This window comes from Tachyglossus aculeatus, chromosome 23 (assembly GCF_015852505.1).
Source record: "Tachyglossus aculeatus isolate mTacAcu1 chromosome 23, mTacAcu1.pri, whole genome shotgun sequence".
NCBI classification, from domain to species: Eukaryota; Metazoa; Chordata; class Mammalia; order Monotremata; family Tachyglossidae; genus Tachyglossus; species Tachyglossus aculeatus.
Window position 1 is genome coordinate 42639811 of NC_052088.1, and position 27097 is coordinate 42666907.

Here is a 27097-nt window from a genome sequence, read left to right on the forward strand (position 1 = left end):
CACCCATAGAGCCGTTCAGAAAAGGAGTCAGAGCCCCTTCTTTCGGTTTTCCGCGGGTAGGTGTTTTGCCATTTTGTTTTGGTTTTTGTACTTCTTCATCAGTCAATCAGTGGTATTTATCAAGTATTCATTCATTCAATCATATTTATTGAGCGCTTACTGTGTGCAGAGCACTGTACTAAGCGCTAGAACTAGACGGCCCCCGGGGTCCACCCATAGAGCCGTTCAGAAAAGGAGTCAGAGCCCCTTCTTTCGGTTTTCCGCGGGTAGGTGTTTTCCCATTTTGTTTTGGTTTTTTAATGGTACTTGTTCATCAATCAATCAGTTAACCAATGGTGTTTATCGAGCACTTACTATGAGCAGAGCACTGTACTAAGCGCTTGGGAGAGTACGGTAGAATAGAGCTGGTAGACGTGTTCCCTGCCCACAAGGAGCTTAAAGTCTAGAGGGGGGGACGGACATTAATACCAATAAATAAATGACGGATGCGGTCATAAGGGCTGTGGGGCTGAGGGAGGGATGAATAAAGGGAATAAATCCAAGCGCAAGAGCGATGCGGAAGGGAGTGGGAGAAGAGAAAATGAGCACTTAGTCAGGGAAGGCCTCTTGGAGGAGGTGTGCCTTAGCCTTAGATAATATATAATAATACTAATAAATATATTGCTATATCATATCATTATTATTGAGAAGCAAAGTGGCTTAGTGGGTAGAACCCCGGCCCGTAAGTTAGAAGGACTTGGGTTCTCATCCCTGCTCCGACACTTATCTATCTGCTGGGTGACCTTGGGCGAGTCCCTTCACCTCTCTGTAAGCTTGTTGTGGGCAGGGAATGTGTCGGATTATTGTTTGATTGTACTCTCCCAAGCGCTTAGTACAGTGCTTTTTCTGCTCAGTAAGGACGATGAAGTACTATTTTATTTTGTTAGTACGTTTGGTTTTGTTCTCGGTCTCCCCCTTTAAGACCGTGAGCCCACTGTTGGGTAGGGACGGTCTCTAGATGTTGCCAATTTGTACTTCCCAAGCGCTTAGTACAGTGCTTTTTCTGCTCAGTAAGGACGATGAAGTACTATTTTATTTTGTTAGTACGTTTGGTTTGGTTCTCGGTCTCCCCCTTTTAGACCGTGAGCCCACTGTTGGGTAGGGACGGTCTCTAGATGTTGCCAATTTGTACTTCCCAAGCGCTTAGTGCAGTGCTCTGCACATAGTAAGCGCTCAATAAATACGATTGATGATGATGATGAATGCATGAATGAATGAACGGGCCTCAGTTCCCTCCTCTGTAAAACGGGGAGGAAGACGGGGAACCCCTTGCGGGACATGGACTGTGTCCAACCTGATGAACTCATAGACACCCCAGCGCTCAGTATAGTGCCTGGCACGTAGTAAGCGTTTAATAAATACCTAAAAATAACAATGGGGGCTTTTAGACCCCCCCTTTTAGACTGTGAGCCCACTGTTGGGTAGGGACCGTCTCTATATGTTGCCAACTTGGACTTCCCAAGCGCTCTGCACACAGTAAGCGCTCAATAAATATGATTGATGATGATGCATGGGGGCTCAGTACAGTGCTTTGCACGCAGTAACCGCTCAATAAATACGATCGAACGAACGCCGTTCGATAGGGCCTTCGGGGAGGTATAGGCGACGGTTCCGACAGCGAGAGTCCGTGAAAGGAGGCCTCTGCCTGGCCTAGTGGCTGGAGCCCGGGCCTGGGATTCAGGCGGTCACGGGTTCTAATCCTGACCCCGCCACTTGTCCGCTGGGCGAGCCGCTTCACTCCTCGGTCCCTCATCTGGAAAATAGAGACGAAGAAGGTGAGCCCCACGTGGGGCGGGGACGGCGTCCAACCTGATGACCTCGTATCTCTCCCAGCACTTAGAACAGTGCCCGGCACATAGTAAGCGCTTAGCAAATCCCATTATTATTATTATTATTATTATTAATATTATTATTATCTCCCCCACAGGATGCCGGCCTACCTGCCGCAGGTGCCCACGGCCGAGATGCGGGTGAGCAATAAGACCGCCGAGCATCTCCTGATGGAACAGGGCCGGCGCCGGGCCGCTCCGTATCGACGACGGACAGGAGCAAATTCCCGGGCAGGGAAATATTCCTTCGCTCCCGACAACGCCTTTGAGCAGGAGATTTATTTCGGTAATAAAACCGGGATCTGCGGCTTACGGGGGCAGCGGAAGCCCCCGCGTCACAATACTAACACTTCTAATAATAATTGCGGTCCTTGTTAAGCGCTTACTATGTGCCCGGCGCTGTTCTGAGCACTGGGGGGGAGACAAGCCAATCATCATCATCATCAATCGTATTTATTGAGCGCTCACAGTGTGCAGAGCACTGGACTAAGCGCTTGGGAAGTCCAAGTCGGCAACATCTAGAGACGGTCCCTACCCAACAGTGGGCTCACAGTCTAAAAGCACTGTTGTAAGCGCTGAGAAATCGTCACGACTGAACTCCTTAAAATCAGCCTATTTCCTGAGCGCTTTCGTAAATCTGTAAAGTCAGCTATTTACTGAGCGCGCCTAAATCCGCAAGATCCTCCTGTTTACTGACCGCTTTCGGAAATCTGTCAAATCGTCCCATTTAATCCCTGAAACCGTAATGACTGAGCACTTTCGTAACTTTTTTAAAATCAGCCCGCTTACTGAGCGGTCTCGTAAACCCCTAAAAGCAGCCTATTTACTGAACGCTTTCATAAATCCGTCAAATCGTCCTATTTACTGAGCGCTCTCGTAAGTGTTTTGTTGCCTGTCTCCCTCTTCTAGCCTGTGAGCCCGTTGTCAGGTGGGGACCGTCCCTATATGTTGCCGACTTGGACTTCCCAAGCGCTTAGTACAGTGCTCTGCACACAGTGAGCGCTCAATAAATACGATTGAATGAATGAATAAAAGGGGGAGACAGAGAACAAAACCAAACATACTAACAAAATAAAATGAATTGGGCTAATCGGGGTGGATCTAGGCCCTGTCCCCCATAGAGCTGAGAAGTAGCATGACGCCTCGATTGATCTGGGCCCGCGACTGAGAAGGTCATGGGTTCTAATTCCGCCTCCGCCACTCGTCTGCAATGTGACCTGGGGCGAGTCACTTCACTTCTCTGGACCCCAGTGACCTCATCTGTAAAATGGGGATTGAAACTGTGAGCCCCCCGTGGGACCGCGACTGTGTCCGACTTCATCATCGTCGTCGTCAATCGTATTTATTGAGCGCTTACTGTGTGCGGAGCACTGTACTAAGCGCTTGGGAAGCACAAGTTGGCAACATATAGAGACGGTCCCTTCCCAACAGTGGGCTCACAGTCTAAAAGGGGGAGACTTGATTTGCTTGTGTCCACCCCGGTGCTTAGTACAGTGCCTGGCACGCAGTAAGCGCTTAACAGACACCACCATTATTATTATTCTTAGAGTTCTCAGTCGCAATCCCCATGTTACAGGTGGGGGAACTGAGGCCCAGAGAAGGGAAAAGACTTGCCCAAGGTCACACAGCAGGCAGAGCCGGAATTAGAACCCAGCTCCTTCTAACTTCCAGGCTCCCATCTTACCTCCCTCCCTTCCCCACAGCACCTGTATATATGTATATATGTTTGTACATATTTATTACTCTATTTATTTATTTTACTTGTACATATCTATTCTATTTGTTTTATTTCGTTAGTATGTTTGGTTTTGGCTCCCCGTTTTAGACTGTGAGCCCACTGTCGGGTAGGGACTGTCTCTATATGTTGCCAGTTTGTACTTCCCAAGCGCTTAGTCCAGTGCTCTGCACACAGTAAGCGCTCAATAAATACGATTGATGATGACGATGATGATAAATTAAGCACTGACTATGTGTCCAACACTGTACTAAGCGCTGGGGTAGATACAAGTAAATCAGACTGGACATCGTCCCTGTTCCACAGGGGGCTCGCAGTCTAAGGAATAGTAATAATAAAGATAATTGTGGTAATTGTTAAGCACTATGTGCCGGGCACTGTACTAAGCGCTGGGGTAGATGCAAGTAAATCAGATTGGACACAGTCCCCGTTCCACAGGGGGCTCGCAGTCTAAGGAATAATAATAATAAAGATAACTGTGGTCATTGTTAAGTGCTATGTGCCGGGCACTGTACTAAGCGCTGGGGCAGATACAAGTAAATCAGATTGGACACAGTCCCTGTTCACAGGGGGCTCGCGGTCTAAGGAATAATAATAATAAAGATAACTGTGGTAATTGTTAAGCGCTACGTGCCAGGCACTGTACTAAGCGCTGGGGTAGATACAAGTAAATCAGACTGGACACAGTCCCTGTTCCACAGGGGGCTCGCAGTCTAAGGAATAATAATAATAATAAAGATAACTGTGGTCATTATTAAGCGCTATGTGCCGGGCACTGTACTAAGCGCTGGGGCAGAGACAAGTAAATCAGATTGGATACAGTCCCTGTTCACAGGGGGCTCACAGTCTAGGGAATAATAATAATAAAGATAACTGTGGTCATTGTTAAGCGCTACATGCCAGGCACTGTACTAAGCACTGGGATAGATGCAAGTAAATCAGATTGGACACAATCCCTGTCCTAGACGGGGGCTCGTAGCCTTAATCCTCATTCTACAGATGAGGAAACCGACACACAGGGAAGTGACTTGCTCAAGGTCTCACGGTCAACCAGCGGCAGAGCCAGGATGGGAAGCCAGATTCTTCCGACTCCCGGGCCCACTTGGCCGTGCTGCCTCCCTTCAGGACTCACTTTTCCCGTGCGTTTTCAGGAGCGGGAAGAATTGTCCACCAGGACGGTGGGAAGAAGGAACGCATTGTGCTGGAAAACTTGAACGAGTACTGCAAGCACTTGCCCAAGGTCTTTCCTGAACTTCCGGAGCGGTGGAGTTCCCAAACGCCTTCGGGAGCAGGTAAGAAGGAAGCCAGGTTCCCTGGAGATTTTAGGGACCCGGGCTATGAAGTCTTAGCCCAATAGGCCCTTTGCAACCCCCCCAAAATAAAACACTACTATTTTTTTAATAATAATAATAATAATAACGATGGCACCACTTCACTTATTCATTCAATTGTATTTATTGAGCGCTTACTATAATAATAATGATGGCATTTATTATTTATTATTATCTATGTTTTTTTTTTTTGTCTGTCTCCCCCTTCTAGACCGTGAGCCCGTTGTCGGGTAGGGACCGTCCCTATACGTTGCCGACTCGTTCTTCCCAAGCGCTTAGTCCAGTGCTCTGCACACAGTAAGCGCTCAATAAATACGATTGAACGAATGAATGAATAGATATGATTGATTGATTGATTGATTGATTGATTGATGAATGACCACTCCGTCCATCCCACATCCCCAGGGTAGGGTTTCCTCTCTAAAACTCCCCACTCCTCGCTGCGAAATTATTCCCGATTTACAGCAGCCAGAAGGCCTTGGCCGCCTCCGATTATTTTCCTTTTTTTGCTCTCTCCCCCCATCTTACCTCCTTCCCTTTCCCACAGCACCTGTATATATGTATATATTTTTGTACATATTTATTACTCCATTTATTTGACTTGTACCTATCTATTCTATTTATTTTATTTTGTTAGTATGTTTGGTTTTGTTCTCTGTCTCCCCCTTTTAGACCGTGAGCCCGCTGTTGGGTAGGGACTGTCTCTGTATGTTGCCAATTTGTACTTCCCAAGCGCTTAGTACAGTGCTCTGCACACAGTAAGCGCTCAATAAATACGATTGATGATGATGATGATGATTCATTAAGCCCTTATTATGTGCCAAGCACCGCTCTAAGCGCTGGAGTCGATTCAAGCTAGTCAGGTTGGACACAGTCTCTATCCCTCCATAGTCTTAGGCCCCATTTTACAGATGAGGGAACTGAGGCCCAGCGAAGTGAGGTGATGAGCATTGCAGTGACTCAACCAAGGTCACACAGCAGAGAAGGGGCAGATCCAGGATTATTTCTAGATTTAGTGTGCTCTGCACACGGTAAGCGCTCAATAAATACGATTGATTGATAGACTGTGAGCCCACTGTTGGGTAGGGACCGTCTCTATATGTTGCCAACTTGGACTTCCCAAGCGCTTAGTACAGTGCTCTGCACACAGTAAGCGCTCAATAAATACGATTGATTGATTGATTGATTGATTATAAAATAATACTGATGAGTATATTATTATGATATAATAATAAGTGGTAATTGTTTAGTGCTTACTATATGCCAGACACTGTACTAATAATATTATTGGTAATAGTATTTATTATTATTAATATTTATTATATATAATTAATATTTATTATATTATTATTAATAATGATGATGACATTTATTAAGCACTTACTATGCACAAAGCACTGTTCTAAGCACCTGGGGGATGCAAGGTGATCAGGTTGTCCCACGTGGGGCTCACAGTCTTCATCCCCATTTTACAGATGAGGTCACTGAGGCTCAGAGAAGTGAAGTGACTTGCCCCAAGTCACACGGCTGACAATTGGTGGAGCCGGGATTCGAACCCATGACCTCTGACTCCAAAGCCCGGGCTCTTCCCACTGAGCCACGCCGCTTCTCTATTTCTAGACTGTGAGCCCACTGTTGGGTAGGGACTGTCTCTATATGTTGCCAACTTGGACTTCCCAAGCGCTTAGTACAGTGCTCTGCACACAGTAAGCGCTCAATCAATACGATTGATTGATTGATTATAAAATAATACTGATGAGTATATTATTATGATATAATAATAAGTGGTATTTGTTTAGCGCTTACTATGTGCCAGGCACTGTACTAACTGCTGGGGTAGAGACAAGCTAATAATAATAATAATGATGGCATTTATTAAGCGCTTACTATGTGCAAAGCACTGTTCTAAGCGCTGGGGAGGTTACAAGGTGATCAGGTTGTCCCACGTGGGGCTCACAGTCTCAATCCCCATTTTACAGATGAGGTAACTGAGGCCCAGAGAAGTGAAGTGACTTGCCCAAAGTCACACGGCTGACAATTGGCGGAGCCGGGGTTTGAACCCATGACCTCTGACTCCAAAGCCCGGGCTCTTCTCCACTGAGCCACGCTGCTTCTCTTAATAAGTATAGTAATAATAATAATCATTATCAATAATAATGTTATTATCATATTAACAATCATTATATTATTAATCATCAATTAATAATATATTATATAGTATATTATTATACATAACAATATACTATATGTTATATTATTATATATAATAATATAACATATAGTATATTATTATACATAATAATATACCATATGTTATATTATTATATATAATAATATATTATTGTATAATTATATAATAATATGTTATTGTATAATTATATAATATAATAATATAATAATATTGTAATAATATAATATATTATCATATATAATATATATAACAATATAATTATATAATTATATATATATATGTAATAGCAATAAAAATATAATATACAATATATAATATAACATCTTATATTATTATATATATTATAATAATAACATAATATAACGTATATAATATATAATATAATATAATAATATAAATTATATTAATAATATATTATTATATATCAATTATTATATTAATGATACATTATTAATTATTATTGTTATTAACTGAGGCACAGAGAAGTTAAGTGACTTGCCCCAAATCACACAGCTGACAATTGGCGGAGCCTGGATTTGAACCCATGACCTCTGACTCCAAAGCCCGGGCTCTTTCCACTGAGCCGCGCTGCTGCTTGGACACAGTCCCTGTCCCACATGGGGCTCCCCGTCTTTATCCCATTCTATAGATGAGGGAATAGAGGCCCAGAGAAGGGAAGTGACTTACCCAAGGTCACAGAGCAACCAAGTGGCAGGCTCAGGATTAGAACCCAGGTCCTTCTGACAGTCAGAAGCGTGGCTTAATTGAAAGAGCCCGGGCTTGGGAGTCAGAGGACGTAGGTTCTAATCCTGACTCCGCCACCTGTCTTCTGTGTGACCTTGGGCAAATCACTTCACTTCTCTGTGCCTCAGTTCCCTCATCTGTAACATGGGGATGAAGACTGTGAGCCCCACGTGGGACAACCTGATTACCTTGTATCTGCCTCTGCCCTTAGAACAGTGCTTGGAACATAGTAAGTGCTTAAAAAATAATGTTATTATTATTATTATTATTATTATTATTATTATTATTATGCCATGCTGCTTCTACCAGTCCGTTACTGTTTCTCTGCTCCGTGACTCCAATGGATGGGCGTTTCTTTTTGATGCAGAGCGCTTAATACAGTTCTCTGTACACAGTAAGCGCTCAATAAATGCTATTGATGATACAGAGAGGAACAGACAAGGGGAATGAAGAGGTCTAAAGTCTGTTTAGGAGTGTGGTTCAACCAATGGTACGTAGGGTAGACTGAGGCAGGGAAACCAATAAGAAGGCTGTTTACAGTAGTCCAACTAGGACATGATCGATCGATCAATCAATGGTATTTATTGAGCATTTACTGTCAGGAGAGCACTGTACTAAGCATTTGGGAGTGCGGGCAATGCGTCCGCTAATCGTGTTGTGTTGTAGTCTCCCAAATGCTCAGTCCAGTGATCTCCATGTAGTAAGCACTCGATAAATATCGCCAAATGATTGATTCAGTTGGTAGACACGTTCCCTGCGCACGATGAGCTTAATGATAATAACAATGATAATAATAATGACGATATTTGTTAAGCCCTTACTAAGGGCAAAGTACTAAGCGCTGGGGTGGATACAAGAGAGGAGCTGAGGGTGGGGGGAATCAAGGGAGCAAATCCAAGTGATGAGGGTTTGAATCACTCCATCAAACCATGGTATTTACTGAGCGCTTACTGTGAGCAGAGCACTGTACTGAAGACTTGTAATGAAACAGGGCGGTGGTAAAGAAGGTGAGGAAAGGGCAGGACTGGGAAATACTCAGGAAGAGCCCTGTGGGATTGTTGGAGGGAATTGGCAGTGCAAGATTCCAGGATTGGCATATGGGAGGGTGGGAAAGTGGGGAGGAGAAGGAGAGGGATGTGGAGGAGGAGGAGAAGGAAGAGGAAAAGGAAGAAGTGGAGGAGAGAGAGGAGGAGGAGAGGAGGAGAAAGAGGAAGAAGAGGAGGAAGAAGGGGAGAAGGAAGAGGAGGAGGAGGAGAAAAAGGAGGAGGAAAGAAAGGAGGAGGAGGAGCGAGGCAGAGAAGAAGGAAAAGAAGGAAGAGGAGGAGGAGAGAGAGAAAGAGGAGAAGGAGGAGAGAGAGGAGGAGGAGAGACAAGAGAAGGAAGAGGAAAAGGTGGAGGAGAGAGGGGAGGAAAAGAAGGAGGAGGAGGAAGAGGAAGAAAAGGAGGAGAAGCAAGAGGAGGAGAAGGAAAGGAAGGTGGAGGAGGAGGAGAAAGAGGAGAAGAAGGAAAGCGAGGAGGAGGAAGAGGAAGAGGAGGAGGTGGAGAAAAAGAAGGAGGAGAGAGGAGGAGAGAAAGAAAAGGAGGAGGAGACAGGAGGAGAGAAAGAAAAGGAGGAGGAGACAGGAGGAGGAGAAGGAATAAGAGGAGGAGAAGAAGGGAGAAGAGGAGGAGGAGAAGAGGAGAAGAGAGAAGGAAAAGAAGGAGGAGAAGGAGGAAGAGGAGGAGAGAGGAGGAAGAAGAGGAGGAGAAGAAGAGGAGAAGAGAGAAGGAAAAGAAGGAGGAGGAAGAGGAGGAAGAAGAGGAGAGGAAGAGGAGAAGGAGGAGAGAGGAGAAAGAGAGGGAAGAGGAGAAGGAGGAGAAAAAGGAGGAGGAAAGAGAGGAGGAAAGGAAAGAGGAGGAGGAAGAGGAAGAAAAGGAGGGGAAGGAAGAGGAGGAGTAGGAAAAGGAGGTGGAGGAGAAGGAGGAGGAGGAAGAGGAGAAGAAGGAAAGAGGAGGAGGAAGAGGAGGAGGAGGTGGAGAAAAAGAATGAGAAGAGAGGAGGAGAGAGAGAGGAGGAGGAGAAGGAAGAGAAGGAGGAGAAAGAGGAGAAGGAGAAGAAGGACAGGAAGGAGGAGGGGAAGGAGGAGGAGGAGAAGAAGGAAAGGGAGGAGGAAGAGGAAGAGGAGGAGAAAGAGGAGGAGAGAGGAAGAGAGAGCAGGAGGAGGAGAAGGAAAAGGAGGAGGAGGAAGAGGAGAAGGAGGAGGAGGAGAGGAGGAGGAGAGAGAGGAAGAGGAGAAGGATGAGAGAGAGGAGGAGGAGCGAGAAGAGGAGAAGGAAGAGGAAAAGGAGGAGGAGAGAGGAGGAAAAGAAGGAGGAAGCAGCGTGGCTCAGTGGAAAGAGCACGGGCTTGGGAGTCAGAATTCATGGGTTCTAATCCCGGCTCCGCCACTTGTCTGCTATGTGACCTTGGGCAAGTCACTTCACTTCTCTGATCCTCAGTTCCCTCCTCTGTAAAATGGGGATGAAGACTGTGAGCCCCACATGGGACAACCTGATCACCTTGTACCCCCCCAGCGCTTAGAACAGTGCTTCGCATATAGTAAGCACTTAACCAATGCCATCAAGGAGGAGGAGGAGGAAGAGGAAGAAGAGGAGGAGGAAGAGCACAGCACAGCACCTGTATATATGTATATATGGTTGTACATATTTATTACTCTATTTATTTATTTATTTATTTTACTTGTCCATATCTATCCTATTTATTTTATTTTGTTGGTATGTTTGGTTTTGTTCTCCGTCTCCCCCTTTTAGACTGTGAGCCCACTGCTGGGTAGGGACTGTCTCTGTATGTTGCCATCTTGTACTTCCCAGTGCTCTGCACACAGTAAGCGCTCAATAAATACGATTGATGATGATGATGATGATAATGAAGAGGAAGAAAAGGCGGAGAAGGAAAGGGAGGAGGAAAAGTAAGAGGAGGAGGAGGAGAGAGAGGAGTGAGGAGGAGGAGGAGAAGGACGAGGAGAAGGAGGAGACAGGAGGAGGAGAAGGGAGAGGAGGAGAGAGAGGAGGAAGAGGAGGAGGAAAAGAGAGAGGAGGAGGGGTAGAGAGAGAAGGAGGAGAAGGAGGAGAAGGAGGAAGAAGAGAAGGAGAAGGAGGAGGAAGAGAGGTAGGGTCCCCTGATTTCTGGTCAGTTGGCAGGCCCGAACGAGGAGCCTTCCGTTGGACGGCCCTGCCCAGCCCGGCCAAGGACCTGCTGCAGATGGTCCAGGAGAAGGAGGCCACGTCCAGAGGCCGCAGGGAAAGGCCGGCCACCCAAACGGCCCAAGACTTGCCCTGGGAGCTGCGGGCTCTTCGGGCCATGCTGCGGGACTGGAAGGCTTCCTGGATGCTCAGTGAGTTAGTCCATGCTGTTCCACCAGCCTTCCCTGAGCAAGCCCCCCCTTTCCTCTTCTTCCACTCCCTTCCGCGTCCCCCGGACCGGCTCCCTTTATTCATTCCCCTTTTAGACTGTGAGCCCACTGTTGGGTGGGGACTGTCTCTAGATGTTGCCAATTTGTACTTCCCAAGCGCTTAGTCCAGTGCTCTGCACATAGTAAGCGCTCAATAAATGCGATTGATGATGATGATGAGTCCCCCCTCCCGGCCTCACACCACTTACGTCCAGTTCTCTCGTTTCTTTCTTTCTATTAGTGTCTGTCTCCCCCTCTAGATTGTAAACTCACTGTGGGCAGGGACTGCGTCCGTTTATTGTTCTGTTGTACCCACCCAAGTGCTTAGTACAGTGCTCTGCACACAATAAGCGCTCAATAAATAGGAATGACCGACTGACTCACTCTCCCCAGCTTCAAAGCCTTATCGAAGGCCCATCTCCTACGAGAAGCCCTCCCTGACTAAGCCTCCTTTCCTCTTCTCCCACTCCCTTCAGCATCCCTGCCAGCCCCACAGCACTTACGGCCCTATCAGTCATTTATTTATTTAGATAAATGTTAGATAAATAATTTATTTATCATCAATCGTATTTATTGAGCGCTTACTATGTGCAGAGCACTGTACTAAGCGCTTGATAAGTGTTTAGATAAGTGTCTGTCTCCCCCTCGAGACTGTAAGCCCGTCGTGGGCAGGGAATATGTCTGTTGTGTTGTTACACTGTCATCATCATCATCATCATCATCGATCGTATTTATTGAGCGCTTACTATGTGCAGAGCACTGGACTAAGCGCTTGGGAAGTACAAATTGGCAACATAGAGAGACAGTCCCTACCCAACAGTGGGCTCTCCCAAGCGCTTAGTACAGTGCTCTGCACACAATATTACTCTATTTATTTATTTTATTTGTACATAGTTATTCTATTTTATTTTGTTAGTATGTTTGGTTTTGTTCTCTCTCTCCCCCTTCTAGACTGTGAGCCCACTGTTGGGTAGGGACCGTCTCTATGTGTTGCCGACTTGGACTTCCCAAGCGCTTAGTACGGTGCTCTGCACACAGGAAGCGCTCAATAAATGCGATTGAATGAATGAATGAATGAATGAATGAATGAATGAATGAATAAGCACTCAATGAATACGATTGACTGACTGACTGACTGACTTATTGAATGCCCACTGCATGCAGAGCACACAATAGTTGGGATGGTATTTATTGACATACCCTACCCTCGTTATATTTTTAATGGCCTGTGTAAAGCGCTTAGCAAATAGCCCAAAAAAATTATTTCCCACTGGATGAGGACCTGTCACGAGAACCATCTAGACCGTGAGCTCGTTGCGGGCAGGGATCGCCACCGTCTACTGTTGTATTCTACTTTCCCAAGCGCTCAGTCCGGTGCTCTGCACACAGTAAGCGCTCAGTAAATATCATCATCATCATCAATCGTATTTATTGAGCGCTTATTATGTGCAGAGCACTGTACTAAGCGTTTGGGAAGTACAAATTGGCAACATATAGAGACAGTCCCTACCCAACAGTGGGCTCACAGTCTAAAAGATTGAATGAATGGATTAGGGATGAAGGGAAATCATCCCGTTCATCGGGACCCCACGTGGAGAAGACTCAGGACTCCAGATAATTTTTAAAAAATGGTATTTAAGCGCCTACTATGTACCAGGCGCTGTGCTAAGCGTTGCGGGAATCAGGCTGGACTAGAGAAGCAGCGTGGCTCAGTGGAAAGAGCCCCGGCTTTGGAGTCAGAGGTCGTGGGTTCGAATCCCGACTCCGCCGCGTGTCTGCTGTGTGACCTTGGGCAAGTCACTTCACTTCTCCGAGCCTCAGTTCCCTCATCTGTAAAATGGGGATTAAGACTGTGAGCCCCACATGGGACAACCTGATCACTTTGTATCCCCCAGCGCTTAGAACGGTGCTTTGCACGTAGTAAGCGCTTAACAAATGCTAACATTATTATTATTATTATTATGTCCCACATGGGGCTCCCAGTCTTAACCCCCATTTTCCAGATAAGGGAACTGAGGCCCAGAGAAGGGAAGCGAGTCGCTCGAAGTCACGCAGCAGAGAGGAACAGTGGAGCCAGGATCACGCCGGACTCAGTCCACGCCCCACAAGGGGCTCCCAGTCTTAACCCCCATTTTCCAGATAAGGGAACTGAGGCCCAGAGAAGGGAAGCGAGTCGCTCGAAGTCACGCAGCAGAGAGGAACAGCGGAGCCAGGATGAGAACCCGAGCCCTTCTGAGGCCGAGGCCTGGTTTCTACCCACTAGACCACCCCGCTTCCACCGTCATCAATCGTAGTTATGGAGCGCTTACTGTGTGCAGGGCACTGTACTAAGCGCTCGGGAAGTACAAATTGGCAACATATAGAGACGGTCCCTACCTAACAGTGGGCTTCCAGTGACGCGCGCTGGGATCAGAGCGGGACGGCTGACCAACCTTAACCCTTTTTTCCCGAATTCCCGCCCGATGTTAGCAACGCGGTGGCAAGACGCGACGGTGGAGGGTCTGCTGAGGCTCCTGGGGGACGTCCAGGATGGGGTGCGAATCCACGCCATCGCCACCTGCGCCTCTGCGGCCCTCGAGAGACCTCTGGAAGCTGCCGAGGAGGCTGGTGGGTCCATCCCTCGGCGATTAGGGCTACTTATTGAGCGCTTCATGGGCAGCAGAGCGCTTGGGAGAGCACGATCAGGCGATCGGTTATCGAGCATTTACTGAGTGCTCTCTGGAAGCTGCCAAGGAGGCTGGTGGGTCCATCCCTCGGCGATTAGGGCTACTTATTGAGCGCTTCATGGGGAGCAGAGCGCTTGGGAGAGCACAATCAGTCGATCGGTTATCGAGCATTTACTGAGTGCTCTCTGGAAGCTGCCAAGGAGGCTGGTGGGTCCATCCCTCGGCGATTAGGGCTATTTATTGAGCGCTTCATGGGCAACAGAGCGCTTGGGAGAGCGCAATCAGTCGATTGGTTATTGAGCATTTACTGAGTGCTCTCTGGAAGCTGCCAAGGAGGCTGGTGGGTCCATCCCTCGACGATTAGGGCTATTTATTGAGCGCTTCATGGGGAGCAGAGCGCTTGGGAGAGCACAATCAGCCGATCGGTTATCGAGCATTTACTGAGTGCTCTCTGGAAGCTGCCAAGGAGGCTGGTGGGTCCATCCCTCGGCAATTAGGGCTATTTATTGAGTGCTTCATGGGGAGCAGAGCGCTTGGGAGAGCACAATCAGTCGATCAGTTATTGAGCATTTACTGACTGCTCTCTGGAAGCTGCCAAGGAGGCTGGTGGGTCCATCCCTCGGCGATTAGGGCTATTTATTGAGCGCTTCATGGGGAGCAGAGCGCTTGGGAGAGCACAATCAGTCGATTGGTTATTGAGCATTTACTGAGTACTCTCTGGAAGCTGCCAAGGAGGCTGGTGGGTCCATCCCTCGGCGATTAGGGCTATTTATTGAGCGCTTCATGGGCAGCAGAGCGCTTGGGAGAGCACAATCAGTCGATCAGTTATCGAGCATTTACTGAGTGCTCGCAATCAAGCTCAGTTGGGAGAGTACAATCAATCGATCAGAGTGCTCGATTCAGGCCCAGATCCTGCCTCATTTCCCTGTGATGGAATCAATCAGTGGTATGTACTGAGCGCTTACTGTGTACTAGAACCATGCCCAGCGCTTAGAACAGTGCTTTGCATATAGTAAGCGCTTAACAAATACCCACATTATTATTATTATTATTATTATTACTAGGCACCTGGGAATGTACAATACAGCAGAGTTGGTCAAAACGTCCCCTGCCCACAAGGAGCTTTCAGTCAATCCCTCAACGGTATCATCATCCATCGTATTTATTGAGCGCTTACTGTGTACTAGAACCGTGCCCAGCGCTTAGAACAGTGCTTTGCATATAGTAAGCGCTTAACAAATACCCACATTATTATTATTATTATTACTAGGCACCGGGGAATGTACAGTACAGCAGAGTTGGTAAAAACGTCCCCTGCCCACAAGGAGCTTTCAGTCAATCCCTCAACGGTATCATCATCAATCGTATTTATTGAGCGCTTACTGTGTACTAGAACCGTGCCCAGCGCTTAGAACAGTGCTTTGCATATAGTAAGCGCTTAACAAATACCCACATTATTATTATTATTATTACTAGGCACCGGGGAATGTACAGTACAGCAGAGTTGGTAAAAACGTCCCCTGCCCACAAGGAGCTTTCAGTCAATCCCTCAACGGTATCATCATCAGTCGTATTTATTGAGCGCTTACTGTGTGCAGAGCACTGTACTAAGCGCTTGGGAAGTACAAGTTTGAATAGCACTGTACTAAGCGCTCGGGAGAGTCCGATATAAAAGAATTGGTAGATGCATTCCCACCCCCAAGCCCTCTCCAAATCGGGATAGCTGGCTCACCCTCGTTTCTCTGGGGAGAAAGGGCCCATTTTTGATCATCCATTCAGTGGAAACCATTTGATTCCATTTTCAATTCGTTCATTCAATCGTATTTATTGAGCGCTTACCGTACGCAGAGCACTGGACTAAGCTTCACTCCTCATTCAGCCTCTGACCCTGTTTTCCCTTCCCCAGATATCAACTTGGCTCGGTTGGCGTGAGTGCAAAAGTTAATTATTACACAGTGGAAAGAGCATAAAAAGTACGGTATTTGCTAAGCGCTTTCTGGGTGCCAGGCACTGTACTGAGTGCTGGGGTGGATTGCACGCAAAGTGGATCGGGCGTAGTCCCTGTCCCACGTGGGGCTCGTCGAGCGCTTAGTCCAGTGCTCTGCACATAGTAAGCGCTCAATAAATGCGATTGATGGTGATGATCCCCATTTTACAGATGAGGTAGCTTAGGCCTGGCGATGTGAAGTGACTGTGAGCCCACTGTCGGGTAGGGACTGTCTCTCTATGTTGCCGACTTGTACTTCCCAAGCGCTTAGTACAGTGCTCTGCACACAGTAAGCGCTCAATAAATACGATTGATGATGATGATCCCCATTTTACAGATGAGGTAGCTTAGGCCTGGCGATGTGAAGTGACTGTGAGCCCGCCGTCGGGTAGGGACCGTCTCTATATGTTGCCAACTTGTACTTCCCAAGCGCTTAGTACAGTGCTCTGCGCACAGTAAGCGCTCAATAAATACGATTGATTGATTGATTGATTGACTTTGCCTGAGGTCACACGGCCGCCAAGTGGCGGAGGTGGGATTAGAACCCATGACCTTCCCACTCCCAGTCCCGGGCTCTCCCCACTCCAGCTGGGAGTCAGGGGACCCGAGTTCTAATCCCGGCACCTCCACGTGCCTTGCCGGGTGACTCCGAGCAACTCGCTTCGCTTTCCTGGGCTTCGGTTCCCTCATCCGTCAAATAGGGATGAATCGATCGGTCGTACTTACTGAGCGCTTACTATCATCATTGTCATCAATCGTGTTTATTGAGCGCTTACTAGCATCATCAATCGTGTTTATTGAGCGCTTACTACGTGCAGAGCACTGCACTAAGCGCTTGGGAAGTACAAATTGGCAACATATAGAGACGGCCCCTACCCGAGTGGAGCCCCACGTGGGACAGGGACTGTGTCGAGCGTGATTAGCTTGTATTTGCCCCAGCGCTTAATACAGTGCCTGGCACATAGTCAGCGCTTAGCAAACACCATTGAAAGAAAATATCACTCTTGGGCTTCGGCGTTGGACAATCGACCGCACAAGCAATCAGTCGCCTGTATTGACCGCTTAATGTGCGCAGAGCGCTGTACTAGACCCTTGGGAGAGTAGGATAAAATGTGTTTTTTTTAATTGTAAGCCCCCTCTCAGGATGGCACCTGCAGAGTTTCCGATCCCGTACCAGTCTGGGCTACGGGAGGGAGAGTGGAGCAGGGGCCTGTCCGATCCGTCCCTCGCTTGGGAGGCGGGTAGCGAGTGGCAGGCCGTCTACTACAGTTCAAAACTCCCCCGTGCCGGGCAGCAGTGTGGCGCAGGACCGAGTCGAGGCCGTCTACTACGGGTCAAAGCTCCCCCGTGCCGGGCAGCAGTGTGGCACGGGACCGAGTCGAGGGTGGAGAATCGAGCTGAGAGCGCGGAAGGAGGCGACGGTAAACCGCGGCCGAAAAACTCTCCGGATCCGCTCCCGAAACAATTGCGTCCTCATCATCAATCGTATTTATTGAGCGCTCACTGTGTGCAGAGCACTGTACTAAGCGCTTGGGAAGTACAAATTGGCAACATATGGAGACGGTCCCTACCCGACAGTGGGCTCACAGTCTAGAAGGGGGAGACGGAGAACAAAACCAAGCATACTGACGAAATAAAATAAACAGAATGGATAGGTACAAGTAAAATAAATAAATAGAGTAATAAATATGTACAAACATATCATCATCATCAATCGTATTTATTGAGCGCTTACTATATGCAGAGCACTGTACTAAGCGCTTGGGAAGTACAAATTGGCAACATCTAGAGACGGTCCCTACCCGACAGTGGGCTCCCAGTCTAGAAGGGGGAGACGGAGAACAAAACCGAGCATACTAACGAAATAAAATAAACAGAATGGATAGGTACAAGTAAAATAAATAAATAAATAGAGTAATAAATATGTACAAACGTATCATCATCATCAATCGTATTTATTGAGCGCTTACTATGTGCAGAGCACTGTACTAAGCGCTTGGGAAGTACAAATTGGCAACATATGGAGACAGTCCCTACCCGACAGTGGGCTCACAGTCTAAAAGGGGGAGATAGAGAACAAAACCAAACATACTGACGAAATAAAATAAACAGAATGGATAGGTACAAGTAAAATAAATAAATAAATAGAGTAATAAATATGTACAAACGTATCATCATCATCAATCGTATTTATTGAGCGCTTACTACGTGCAGAGCACTGTACTAAGCGCTTGGGAAGTACAAATTGGCAACATATGGAGACAGTCCCTACCCGACAGTGGGCTCACAGTCTAGAAGGGGGAGACGGAGAACAAAACCAACCATGCTAACGAAATAAAATAAATAGAATGGATAGGTACAAGTAAAATAAATAGAGTAATAAATATGTACAAACATATATACAGGTGCTGTGGGGAAGGGAAGGAGGTAAGATGGGGGGGATGGAGAGGGGGGCGAGGGGGAGAGGAAGGAAGGGGCTCAGTCTGGGAAGGCCTCCTGGAGGAGGTGAGCTCTCAATAGGGCCATGGAGAGGTGCATCCGTGGCGTCGCTGCGGGTCGGAGACGACTCGACGCGTAAAGCGAGACGAGACTGAAAGCTCACTGTGAGCGGGGAATGCGTTATATCGTTCTGTTGCCCCCCCCCCAAGCGCTTAGTACAGTGCTCTGCCCCCAGTAAGCGCTCAATAAATACAATCAGCTGACGGGCTGACTAGAGCCGTTTCCCTGCCCGCACCGACCTGCGGAGGCCAGGCGAGTTTGGAGGGATTTCCGTGACCCGTGGGGTTGGCCCCCCTTCCTTTCTCGTGCTTTTAGACGGCGAGGAAGGGGTTGACCCCCCGCCCACCCGAGACGTGCCCGCGGAGCTTCAGCCCGCGCTCGGGGCGGCCCTGTCGGACGGGAATGCCCACGTGCGCGTGGCAGCGGCCGTCTGCCACTACGCCATGCGGGCGCCAAGCCAGCGGGCCCAAGGCGTCATGGAGCAGGCCCTTCTCAAGGGTGAGGACTTCCGTCTCCGGGATTACCCCAAGAAACCGCCCGGGCCTGAGAGCCGGAAGGTCCTGGGTTCTAATCCCGCCGCCTGCCCGCCGCTGGGCGACCTCGGGCAAGTCACGTCCCTCCTCTGGGCCTCGGCTGCCCCGTCTGGAAAATGGGGATTGAGGGCGGGAGCCCCGCGCGAGGCAGGGACCGCGTCCGGTTCGCTTGCGTCCACCCCGGCACTTAGTGCCAGGCAAGCGCTTAACAAATACCGCAATGATTATTATGATCCTTTATTATCATCATCAATCGTATTTATTGAGCGCTTACTATGTGCAGAGCACTGTACTAAGCGCTTGGGAAGTCCAAATTGGCAACATCTGGAGACCGTCCCTACCCAACACCGGGCTCACAGTCTAAAAGGGGGAGACAGAGAACAAAACCAAACATACTAACAAAATAAAATATTATGATCTTTTAGACTGTGAGCCCACTGTTGGGTAGGGACTGTCTCTACGTGTTGCCAATTTGTACTTCCCAAGCGCTCAGTACAGTGCTCTGCACATAGTAAGCGCTCAATAAATACGACTGATCGATCCTTGGATGAGTAAAACTGTCATTTGGCCTTTAAGTCCTTCCCATTTCTACCATCAGCCTCAACGCCCGAGAAAGCAGCGAGATTCGTGCTCCTTTGATGCAGGGGAAGCTGACTTTGAGACTGTGAGCCCACTGTTGGGTAGGGACTGTCTCTCTATGTTGCCGATTTGTACTTCCCAAGCGCTTAGTACAGTGCTCTGCACACAGTAAGCGCTCAATAAATACGATTGATGATGGTGATGATGACTTGTTTCATTCACCGCGCGGTGACGGGCCGGAAAAGCAAGGGCGAGCTTTTGGAAAGCAGATTTTTCCACTACCCTCACTCTCACTGACCGGTAGCCGGTAAGCAACCAGGGTGGCATCGTGCCCGGAGGACTTTTCAGTTCTGCTCCCTGGTTGCCAGGCTGCAGTGGCAGGAGGGAGGGCGGCGGGGATGGGGAGGAGGAGAGGAAAAAGGGGGCTCAATCTGGGAAGGCCTCCTGGAGGAGGTGAGCCCTCAGTAGGGCTTTGAAGGGAGGAAGAGAGCGAGCTTGGCGGATGGGCAGAGGGAAGACATTGCAGGACATGGGGAGGACGTAGGCCGGGAGTTCCTCTCCTCCTCCCCAGCCCCCCCGCCCTACTTCCTTCCCCTCCCCACAGCACCTGTATATATGTTTGCACAGATTTGTTACTCTATTTTACTTGTACATTTTTACTATTCTATTTATTTTGTTAATGATGTGCATTTAGCTTTAATTCTATTTGTTCTGCCGACTTGACACCCGTCCACCTGTTTTGTTTTGTTGTCCTCTGTCTCCCCCTTCTAGACCGTGAGCCCGCTGTTGGGTGGGGACCGTCTCTATATCTTGCCAACTTGTACGTCCCACGCGCTTAGTACAGTGCTCTGCACACAGTGAGCGCTCAATAAATACGATTGAATGAATGAATGAATGAATTTAGCTTTAATTCTATTTGTTCTGACGACTTGACACCCGTCCACGTGCTTTGTTTTGTTGTCCGTCTCCCCCTTCTAGACCGTGAGCCCGCTGTCGGGTAGGGACCGTCTCTAGATGTGTCCAACTTGTACTTCCCAAGCGTTTAGTCCAGTGCTCTGCACACAGTAAGCACTCAATATATACGATTGAATGAATGAATGAATTTAGCTTTAATTCTATTTGTTCTGACAACCTGACACCCATCCACATGTTTTGTTTTGTTGTCCGTCTCCCCCTTCTAGACCGTGAGCCCACTGTTGGGTAGGGACCGTCTCTAGATGTGTCCAACTTGTACTTCCCAAGCGTTTAGTCCAGTGCTCTGCACACAGTAAGCACTCAATATATACGATTGAATGAATGAATGAATTTAGCTTTAATTCTATTTGTTCTGACAACCTGACACCCATCCACATGTTTTGTTTTGTTGTCCGTCTCCCCCTTCTAGACCGTGAGCCTGCTGTTGGGTAGGGACCGTCTCCATGTTACCAACTTGTACTTCCCAAGCGCTTAGTCCAGTGCTCTGCACACAGTAAGCGCTCAGTAAATACGATTGAATGAATGAATGAATGAATTTAACTTTAATTCTGTTTGTTCTGATGACCTGACACCCGTCCACATGTTTTTTTTTTGTTGTCCATCTCCCCCTTCTAGACCATGAGCCCGCTGTCGGGTAGGGACCGTCTCTAGATGTTGCCAACTTGTACTTCCCAAGCGTTTAGTCCAGTGCTCTGCACACAGTAAGCGCTCAATAAATACGATGGAATGAATGAATGAATGAATTTAGCTTTCATTCTATTTGTTCTGACGACTTGACACCCGTCCACCTGTTTTGTTTTGTTGTCCTCTGTCTCCCCCTTCTAGCCTGTGAGCCCGCTGTTGGGTAGGGACTGTCTCTAGATGTTGCCAACTTGGACTTCCCAAGCGCTTAGTACAGTGCTCTGCACACAGTAAGCGCTCAATAAATACAATTGAATGAATGAATGAATGAATTTAGCTTTCATTCTATTTGTTCTGACGACTTGCCACCTGTCCACATGTTTTGTTTTGTTGTCCGTCAACCCCTTCTAGACCGTGAGCCTGCTGTCGGGTAGGGACCGTCTCTATATGTTACCAACTTGAACTTCCCAAGCGCTTAGTCCAGTGCTCTGCACACAGTAAAAGCTCAATAAATACTATTGAATGAATGAATGAATGAATTTAGCTTTAATTCTGTTTGTTCTGACGACTTAACACCTGTCCACGTGCTTTGTTTTGTTGTCCGTCTCCCCCTTCTAGACCGTGAGCCCGCTGTCGGGTAGGGACCGTCTCTAGATGTTGCCAACTTGGACTTCCCAAGCGCTTAGTCCAGTGCTCTGCACACAGTAAGCGCTCAATAAATACAATTGAATGAATGAATGAATGAATGAATTTAGCTTTCATTCTATTTGTTCTGACGACTTGCCACCTGTCCACATGTTTTGTTTTGTTGTCCGTCAACCCCTTCTAGACCGTGAGCCTGCTGTTGGGTAGGGACCGTCTCCATGTTACCAACTTGTACTTCCCAAGCGCTTAGTCCAGTGCTCTGCACACAGTAAGCGCTCAGTAAATACGATTGAATGAATGAATGAATGAATTTAGCTTTAATTCTATTTGTTCTGACGACTTAACACCTGTCCACGTGCTTTGTTTTGTTGTCCGTCTCCCCCTTCTAGACCGTGAGCCCGCTGTCGGGTAGGGACCGTCTCTAGATGTTGCCAACTTGTACTTCCCAAGCGCTTAGTCCAGTGCTCTGCACACAGTAAGCGCTCAATAAATACAATTGAATGAATGAATGAATGAGTGAATTTAGCTTTCATTCTATTTGTTCTGACGACTTGACACCCGTCCACGTGCTTTGTTTTGTTGTCCGTCTCCCCCTTCTAGCCCGTGAGCCCGCTGTCGGGTAGGGACCGTCTCTAGATGTTGCCGACTTGGACTTCCCAAGCGTTTAGTCCAGTGCTCTGCACACAGTAAGCGCTCAATAAATACGACTGAATGAATGAATTGAGCTGTCACAGTGGCATGAGCTGGGACCTGCCCCTCTGAGACATCTCTTTCTCTCCAGGGATTGTCCCCTCCCATTTCCCCAAACTCCCAACCCCTGTCACCCTCTTCGGACGACTCGTTCCGATCACTCCTTTTTTTCTTTTCTGGCGTTCGTTAGGCGCTTACTATGTGCCAGGCACTGACGTAGATAACTGTGGCATTTGTTAGGCGCTTATTATGTGCCAGGCTGGGGTGGATACACATTAATCAGGTCAGGCACCGTCCCCGTCCCGCGTGGGGCTGGCAGTCTTCATCCCCACTTTACCGATGAGGGAACTGAGGCCCAGAGGAGGGAAGGTTTCGAGCCCAAGGTCGCACAGCAGAGAGGTGGCGGAGGCGGGATTGGAACCCAGGTCCTTCAGGCTCCCCAGCCCGGGCTCTACCCACTAGGCCGCACTGCTTCTCTGCTTGGCCGGCCATCACCCGTCCCTCCTCTCCTCAGGGAACGACGCCGATAGCTGGGCAGCCGCTCAGTGCCTGGCACTGGGAGGGTCGGCCACTTACCCTGTACTGAAGAGGATCCTCTCGCAGCTGTTCAACAGGAAGGATGGGGAAACTGAGGCACAGGTCTGCCTCCTGCTGAGCCACCTGAACAGGCAGACGGTAGGTGACCGGTCCAGGCCTCGGAAGTGGGTCGGAGGAGGGGACTGAGAAGGGTTTTTTAAAATTATTATTATCTATTTTTCACGGGGCTTGTTAAGCACTTACTGTGTGTCGGGCACTCTCTTCTAAGCACTGGGGAAATGATAGTAATGATAATAATTGTGGCATTTGTTAAGCACTTACTATGTGCCGGGCACTAAGCGCTGGGGAAATGATAGTAATGACAATAATTGTGGTATTTGTTAAGCACTTACTAATGTGCCGGGCACTGTTCTAAGCGCTGGGGAAATGATAGTAATGATAATAATTGTGGTATTTGTTAAGCACTTACTATGTACCGGGCTGTGTTCTAAGCGCTGGGGAAATGATAGTAATGTAATAATTGTGGTATTTGTTAAGCACTTACTATGTGCCAGGCACTGCTCTAAGCGCTGGGGAAATGATAGTAATGATAATAATTGTGGTATTTGTTAAGCACTTACTATATGTGCCAGGCACTGTTCTGAGCGCTGGGGAAATGATAGTAATGATAATAATTGTGGTATTTGTTAAGTACTTACTATGTGCCGGGCACTGTTCTAGGCACTGGGGAAATGATAGTAATGACAATAATTGTGGTATTTGTTAAGCACTTACTATGTGCCAGGCACTGTTCTAAGCGTTGGGGAAATAATAGTAATGATAATAATTGTGGTATTTGTTAAGCACTTACCATGTGCCAGACACTGTTCTAAGCGCTGGGGAAATGATAGTAATGACGACAATTGTGGTATTTGTTTAGCACTTACTATGTGCCGGGCACTGTTCTCAGCGCTGGAGAAATGATAGTAATGATAATAATTGTGGTATTTGTTAAGCACTTACTATGTGCCGGGCACTGTTCTAAGCGCTGGGGAAATGATAGTAATGATAATAATTGTGGTATTTGTCAAGCACTTACTATGTGCCGGGCACTAAGCGCTGGGGAAATGATAGTAATGACAATAATTGTGGTATTTGTTAAGCACTTACTATGTGCCGGGCACTGTTCTAAGCGCTGGGGAAATGATAGTAATGATAATAATTGTGGTATTTGTTGAGCACTTATTATGTGCCAGGCACTGTTCTAAGGACTGGGGAAATGATAGTAATGATAATAATTGTGGTATTTGTTAAGCGCTTACTATGTGCCGGGCACTGTTCTAAGCGCTGGGGAAATGATAGTAATGATAATAATTGTGGTATGTGTTAAGCACTTACTATATGTGCCAGGCACTGTTCTAAGCGCTGGGGAAATGATAGTAATGACAATAATTGTGGTATTTGTTAAGCACTTACTATGTGCTGGGCACTCTTCTAAGCGCTGGGGAAATGATAGCAATGATAATAATTGTGGTATTTGTTAAGCACTTACTATGTGCCAGGCACTGTTCTAAGTGCTGGGGAAATGACATTAATGATAATAATTGTGGTATTTGTTAAGCACTTACTATGTGCCAGGCACTGTTCTAAGCACTGGGGAAATGACAGTAATGATAATAATTGTGGTATTTGTTAAGCACTTGCTATGTGCCAGGCACTGTTCTAACCGCTGGGGAAATGATAGTAATGATAATAATTGTGGTATTTGTTAAGCACTTACTATGTGCCGGGTACTAAGAGCTGGGGAAATGATAGTAATGATAATAATTGTGGTATTTGTTAAGCACTTACTATGTGCCGGGCACTGTTCTAAGCGCTGGGGAAATGATAGTAATGATAATAATTGTGGTATTTGCTACGCACTTACCATGTGCCAGGCACTGTTCTAAGGACTGGGGAAATGATAGTAATGATAATAATTGTGGTATTTGTTCAGCACTTACTATGTGCCGGGCACTGTTCTAAGCGCTGGGGAAATGATAGTAATGACAATAATTGTGGTATTTGTTAAGCACTTACTATATGTGCCAGGCACTGTTCTAAGCGCTGGGGAAATGATAGTAATGATAATAATTGTGGTATTTGTTAAGCACTTACTATTTGCCGGGCACTAAGCGCTGGGGAAATGATAGTAATGATAATAATTGTGGTATTTGTTAAGCACTTACTATGTGCCAGGCACTGTTCTAAGCGCTGGGGAAATGATAGTAATGACAATAATTATGGTATTTGTTAAGCACTTACTATGTGCCGGGCACTGTTCTAAGTGCTGGGGAAATGATAGTAATGATAATAATTGTGGTATTTGTTAAGCACTTACTATGTGCCGGGCACTGTTCTAAGCACTGGGGAAATGATAGTAATGATAATAATTGTGGTATTTGTTAAGCACTTACTATGTGCCAGGCACTAAGCGCTGGGGAAATGATAGTAATGATAATAATTGCGGTATTTGTTAAGCACTTACTATGTGCCGGGCACTGTTCTAAGCGTTGGGGAAATGATAGTAATGATAATAATTGTGGTATTTGTTAAGCACTTACTATATGTGCCAGGCACTGTTCTAAGCGCTGGGGAAATGATAGTAATGATAATAATTGTGGTATTTGTTAAGCACTTGCTATGTGCCAGGCACTGTTCTAAGCGCTGGGGAAATGATAGTAATGATAATAATTGTGGTATTTGTTAAGCACTTACTATGTGCCGGGCACTAAGCGCTGGGGAAATGATAGTAATGACAATAATTGTGGTATTTGTTAAGCACTTACTATGTGCTGGGCACTGTTCTAAGCGCTGGGGAAATGATAGTAATGACAATAATTGTGGTATTTGTTAAGCACTTATTATGTGCCAGGCACTGTTCTAAGCGCTGGGGAAATGATAGTAATGATAATAATTGTGGTATTTGTTGAGCACTTATTATGTGCCAGGCACTGTTCTAAGCGCAGGGGAAATGATAGCAATGATAATAATTGTGGTATTTGTTAAGCACTTACTATGTGCTGGACACTAGCGCTGGGGAAATGATAGTAATGATAATAATTGTGGTATTTGTTAAGCACTTTATGTGCCAGGCACTAAACGCTGGGGAAATGATAGTAATGACAGTAATTGTGGTATTTGTTAAGCACTTACTATATGTGCCAGGCACTGTTCTAAGCGCTGGGGAAACGATAGTAATGATAATAATTGTGGTATTTGTTAAGCACTTACTATGTGCCAGGCACTGTTGTAAGTGCTGGGGAAATGATAGTAATGATAAGAATTGTGGTATTTGTTAAGCACTTACTATGTGCCGGGCACTGTTCTAAGCGCTGGGGAAATGATAGTAATGACAATAATTGTGGTATTTGTTAAGCACTTACTATATGTGCCAGGCACTGTTCTAAGCACTGGGGAAATGATAGTAATGACAATAATTGTGGTATTTGTTAAGCACTTACTATGTGCTAGGCACTGTTCTCAGCGCTGGGGAAATGATAGTAATGATAATAATTGTGGTATTTGTTAAGCACTTACTATTCATTCATTCATTCATTCGTACTTATTGAGCCCTTACTGTGTGCAGAGCACTGTACTAAGCGCTTGGAAAGTACAATTCGGCAACATAGTCATTCAGTCATTCAATCGCATTTATTGAGCGCTTACCGTATGCAGAGCACTGTACTGAGCGCTTGGGAAGTACAAGTCAGCAACATATAGAGACGGTCCCTACCCAACAACGGGCTCACAGTCTAGAAGGGGGAGACAGACAACAAAACAAAACATGTGGACAGGTGTCAAGTCGTCAGAACAAATAGAATTAAAGCTAAATTCATTCATTCATTCATTCAGTCGTATTTATTGAGCGCTTACTGTGTGCAGAGCACTGTACTAAGCGCTTGGGAAGTACAAGGTGGCAACATATAACAAAATAAACAATTAAATAAACACGAAATAATGAACAAAATGAATAGAATAGTAAATATGTGCAAGTAAAATAGAGTAATAAATCTGTAAAAATATATATACAAGTGCTGTGGGGAG

The 27097-nt window shown here is 46.8% G+C and overlaps 1 protein-coding gene across 1 annotated transcript in view; it reads left to right on the forward strand.

Moving 5' to 3' along the window:
* Nucleotides 1–27097, forward strand: part of HEATR4 (HEAT repeat containing 4) — a 103330-nt gene that overhangs the window by 4783 nt on the left and 71450 nt on the right. The window contains 6 exon segments of the mRNA XM_038765504.1: nt 1967–2154; nt 4755–4895; nt 11043–11243; nt 13770–13907; nt 18768–18950; nt 23010–23170. Coding sequence (XP_038621432.1) covers nt 1967–2154; nt 4755–4895; nt 11043–11243; nt 13770–13907; nt 18768–18950; nt 23010–23170 — 1012 coding nt within the window.